Source organism: Helianthus annuus, chromosome 3 (assembly GCF_002127325.2).
Source record: "Helianthus annuus cultivar XRQ/B chromosome 3, HanXRQr2.0-SUNRISE, whole genome shotgun sequence".
NCBI lineage: Eukaryota > Viridiplantae > Streptophyta > Magnoliopsida > Asterales > Asteraceae > Helianthus > Helianthus annuus.
In genome coordinates this window covers 71,168,997-71,174,458 of record NC_035435.2, presented here as the reverse complement: position 1 = coordinate 71,174,458, position 5,462 = coordinate 71,168,997, and the positions used below count along the sequence as shown (strand labels likewise).

The window sequence follows — 5,462 nt, the reverse complement described above, 5'->3', positions numbered from 1 at the left end:
GAATGTGCATCGACTATAGGGAACTTAATAAGCTTACCATCAAGAATCACTATCCCTTACCCCGAATTGACGATTTGTCTGATCAATTGCAAGGCACTACGTGTTTCTCTAAGATCGATCTACGCTCAGGTTATCATCAGTTACGAATTCAGGAGGAAGATATTCCTAACACCGCTTTTCGAACCCGTTAAGGCCATTATGAATTCGTCGTTATGCCATTTGGACTTACCAACGCACCCGCGGTTTTCATGGATTTGATGAATCGCGTGTGTAAGCCATTTCTCGACCGCTTCGTCATCGTGTTTATCGATGATATCCTCATCTATTCGAATTCGAAAGCCGAACATGCGCAACATCTTCGTTTGGTTCTCGAGTTACTCCAAGGGAATCGCCTCTACGCCAAGTTCTCCAAGTGTGAATTTTGGCTCGAGGAGGTTCAATTCCTCGGTCACATCGTCAATAGTCAAGGTATTCACGTCGACCCCGCGAAGATTGAAGCAGTTAAGAGTTGGATTACACCAAAATCCCCGTCTGAAGTTCGTTCTTTTCTTGGATTGGTGGGTTACAACCGTCGATTTATCGCTGATTTCTCTAAAATCTCCGTCCCGCTTACCTCTCTGACGTATAAAGACAAGCCTTTTGTTTGGGGAACTGAACAAGAGGAAGCCTTTCAAACTCTCAAGCGTATGCTTTGCGACGCTCCTATACTCGCGTTACCCGACGGAAACGACGATTTGTAGTCTACTACGATGCCTCTAACCTCGGTCTTGGTTGTGTTCTTATGCAACGAGACAAGGTTATCGCATACACCTCTCGTTAGCTCAAAATCCATGAGAAGAACTACACAACCCATGATCTCGAGCTCGGTGCAGTTGTTTTTGCATTAAAGATTTGGCGACACTACCTTTATGGTACCAAGTGTACGGTCTTCACCGACCATAAGAGCCTACAACATATATTGAACCAGAAAGAGCTGAATATGCGCCAATGCAGATGGGTTGAACTTCTCAACGATTACGACTGCGAGATACATTACCACCCTGGCAAAGCAAATGTCGTTGCCGACGCTCTCAGCCGACGAAGCTATTTACATAGTGTTCGTAATGTTCAAGCCCAGCACGACCTCGAAGCTCTAATTCATGACGCTCAACACGCCTGCTTCATTGAGAACACCTTGAAAGAGGAAATGAAGAAGTGTGGTGCTGAAACCCAACTTGTCACCAAATCGAACGGTATTTATTACTATCTCAATCGCATCTGGATCCCCAGTCGCAATAACCTTTGGGGTATATTGTTGACTGAAGCCCACAAGTCTCGATATTCCATTCATCCCGGTGCCGACAAGATGTACCAGGACCTTCGTCTTCGGTATTGGTGGCCTGGAATGAAGAAAGATATCGCCCTCTATGTTTCGAAGTGCCTGACTTGTTCCAAAGTCAAGGCTGAGAAACAACGACCATCTGGCTTACTCGTATAACCCGAAAGCCCTATGTGGAAATGGGAGAGTATAGCTATGGATTTCATTACGAAACTTCCGCGCACGCCATCAGGTCACGATAGCATTTGGGTTATCGTTGATCGTCTTACTAAATCTGCTCACTTTCTGCCGATACGAGAAGACTATAAGGTAGAACGATTAGCACGAATCTTTACCGACGAAGTCATTTGTTGACATGGGACCCCTCGTGATATCATCTCTGACCGCGATGGTCGATTTACCTCGCGCCTTTGGGAAACTTTTCAATCCGCTCTAGGTAATACTCTTAATCTCAGTACCGCTTTCCATCCCCAGACCGACGGTCAGACTGAACGCACGATTCGCACCCTTGAAGACATGCTTCGTTCGTGTGTTATAGATTTTGGTGGTAGTTGGGATTCGCATTTACTGTGACACCTGTGCTTGTAATCATTATAAACAGTTCAGTTATCAATAAAACAATGTTATTTGATCCCAATATTTGTTTGTTTATGTTTGACATTTTGCATGTTTTGGTTTTTGTTCAATTTCAAACTCTATATCACTTTCTGGAGAGTTATAGGCAAACTGGTGCGTAAACGTAATCACTTTAACGCGACAAACACTCCAGAACATCAACATATGCTTAACATACCTTAAATAACCTTTACATAACTTAGAAATAAGTTTCGAAGGCTTTGGTATGGCAAAATCAAGTTTATTCGCTTACAGGGACTAAATTCGACAAACTGCGAAAGTATGCCAATTCATACTGTAATGGACATTCCGGAATATGATCATAAGTTAAACATACCCAAAATATCCTTTACATAGCTTAGAAATAGGCTTTGAGGGGTTCGGTATGCTAAAATAAACTTTTTGGTCATTCAGGGACTAAAAGCGTCAAAAACTGCATAAGTTTGCATTTTCTCGCATATCTTACATTTCGAACACATCCGGACATCCAAAAATTTATGTAATCATTAAAATATTTTATTTTAGTGATTGGCATGATAAAATTCCATTTGTCGCGTAATTTGGATCATTTTTCGCATCCGTTCGTGTTTCGTCATAATTAACCGAATAACGTGATCGTACGACCAAACGAACCAACATCCGGCATATTTTTGAGCATGTTTCATGTCCCCTATGCTTAGGCATCATTATAGAGCCTTGAAGTCGGCTTAACGGGGCTTAAATGGGTCAGAAACCAAGTTCTTTCATTGCAGGGACCATTGTTGCCATTTCTGCCAATCTTGGACCACGCAGGCCGCGTAAGCCTGTGCTGGCTTTTACGCGGGGCGTGTAAAAGTGCCCAGATCCTGCAGAATCATTTTCCAGCTTGTTCCAGCTGTTTCCCTCTTATGCAAATGGTTTTAAGGTTCCTATGGGCTGGTTTAGGGGTGCCCAAGGTATTACAAATCAGTGGGTGCAAGTGTAAGGCCGAGATGAAAGCTCGTTTTACGAGGAACGATCTGAACGGTTCTCCGAACTCTATATAAACCCAACCCCATTTGCTCCCAACTCACACTTTGATCAGATTTTCTCTAAGTTGAAGGATAAAACCTCCATTTTAAGCATATGTAACATAATTTTTGACATCTAAACTGATTAGGCAACAATATTAGACATGATAAGGCATATTTTACTTGTCATAGGACTAGTTATAGGTGGTCCGAACGCGTTTTACGCAAACGACGCGTTAAAGTAGCGTAAGCTACCTAAACGAGTCGTAATGGGTCGTAAGCTCTTAGGATAGGTTCCGTTTTAGAATGTAGGCTTTGTTAAACCATATTACATGAGTTCTTACACTCATTTGGTTGATGAAACCACATTTTATCTGATCCTCCGATTTAGGTCCGTTTATTAATGTAGTTACCTATATTAGGTGCCGTTTGATTCCGTGATATTTCTAGCATTGCTTGGTGGTTATCTAAAGACTATTAAGCAATCTCAAGTGAGTACATAGTCCCCTCTTTTACTGTTTTTCAAACGTTTTGGGGTGAAACACATGTGCCTACTTGTTACTTCGTGCTTTGCATGTTTTCATATCATATGCTTGTTACATTCATTAGTACACTTATAGTACATGATTTCATTGTGTTTTTGCTATGTATGTCCATTTGTTGCATACTTAGTACATCGTTTTACATTATATTTGATGCTATGTATGTCCATTTAGTGCATACTTAGTACATCGTTTTACATCACATTTTATGCTATGTATGTCCATTTAGTGCATACTTAGTGCATTGTTTTACATTACTTCTGCTAACGAGTTCGCCATTTGTTGATTCCTTTTGAGGAAGGTAAACTTCCTATTAAGTATTTAGGTGTTCCGTTGCTGGCATCTAGACTCTTAATCAAAGATTGCAAAATTTTGGTGGAGCGTATGAACAAGAGAATCTCTGATTGGAAGAATAGATTTCTCTCATTTGCTGGTAGACTCCAGTTAATTATATCGGTACTTTCCTCCATCTATGTGTACTGGGCATCAGTGTTTATTTTACCAAAAAGTATTATCAAAGAACTTGAAAGTAAAATGAAGTGGTTTCTTTGGGGCTCTGGTACTGTTTCCAAGGGAAGAGCCAAAGTTGCTTGGAAGGAGGTTTGCCTTCCAAAGTCTGAGGGCGGCCTGGGTATTAGGAGGATTGAGGATGTAAATAAGTCGCTTATGGCGTATCATATATTTAGTCTTCTTTCGGGCAGAAGATCTCTGTGGACTAATTGGGTCGGCCTTCATAGGCTTAAGAATCGTAGTATTTGGGATATTCCTGTGCAGAATAACGCTCCGTGGGGATGGAAAAAACTGTTAAAGTGCAGAATTCTTCTTCGGGAATCGTTTTAGAATAAAATATGTAATGGCCGAAGCACGTATGTTTGGTTTGATCAATGGTGTAGTGTGTGCCCGCTGGAAAATATCATTACTCCGAGACAAATGGCAAGGTATGGCTACATTGTAATGACTAAAGTGGCAGACGTGGTTGAGAATGATGCTTGGGGATGGCCGGAGGCCTGGAGGAGCGTTTACCCGGTGCTCTTTCAGCTTCCTTCAATAAATATAACCAATGCTCCGGACCAGATCTTGTGGAGAAATGCAGAAGGTAAATTGGTTCCATTTGCTACAAAGGAGGTATGGAATACAATTAGAATCCATGGGCAACCGAAGGATTGGTCAAACTTTGTTTGGTCAGCGTCCAGCATTCGTAAGCACGCGTTCTTGTGCTGGCTTATCCTTAAGAGAAAGTTGTGGACACAGGATCGTATTATGCAGTGGAATCGCATGGTTCATGGATCAATGAACCAAATGTGCTGTTTGCTGTGCTATGCAGATCTTGAAACGCATGAACATCTATTTTTTCAATGCTCTTACTCTAAAAAAGTGTGGAACATTGTTAGCAGTAAAGCGGGAATAACCATGGTTAATGAAAAATGGGATGAGATTGTTGAATGGATGATACCGAGAGCGAAATCGAAGGCAATCTCGCTGGTAGCTAGCAGGCTTATTATTGCGGTGGCGGCCTATGTCATATGGAGTGAGAGAAATGCCAGATTTTTTAGCAACCGTTTGAGGCCTCCGGAGCAGATTTCTGACGTCATTATGAGCACGGTTCGAACAAAGTTAATATCGTTTAAATATAAAGCTAATGTTGATGTCCGAAGGTTTTTGAAAGAGTTGAAGATCGATGGGGTCGAGTTTTTTGATGAAGACTGAAAATTTCAGCTTGTAGCTTGCATTGTTTTTAGTCTTGTTATGTTTTGGTTGTGTGTCCTTGTTTACTCTTTTGTGGTATGTCACGAAGAGAACTAGGGGGTGTTGTTAGCCTTCCTACTTGTTTTGTTTTGGTTATGTTATAAAAATCACCGGGGTAACCCTTTACCCAAAAAAAAAATGTCCATTTAGTGCATACTTAGTACATCGTTTTACATTACATTTTATGCTATGTATGTCCATTTAGTGCATACTTAGTACATCATTTTACATTACATTTCACGCTATGTATGT

At 41.2% G+C, this 5,462-nt stretch overlaps 1 protein-coding gene across 1 annotated transcript; it reads left to right on the top strand.

Annotated features, from left to right (window-relative positions):
* Positions 1-4,394: 4,394 nt before the first annotated feature.
* Positions 4,395-5,171, top strand: LOC110931763. The gene has a single exon (XM_022175144.1). The coding sequence runs from the start codon at positions 4,395-4,397 to the stop codon at positions 5,169-5,171; it is 777 nt and encodes a 258-aa protein (XP_022030836.1).
* The last annotated feature ends 291 nt before the right edge of the window (positions 5,172-5,462 follow it).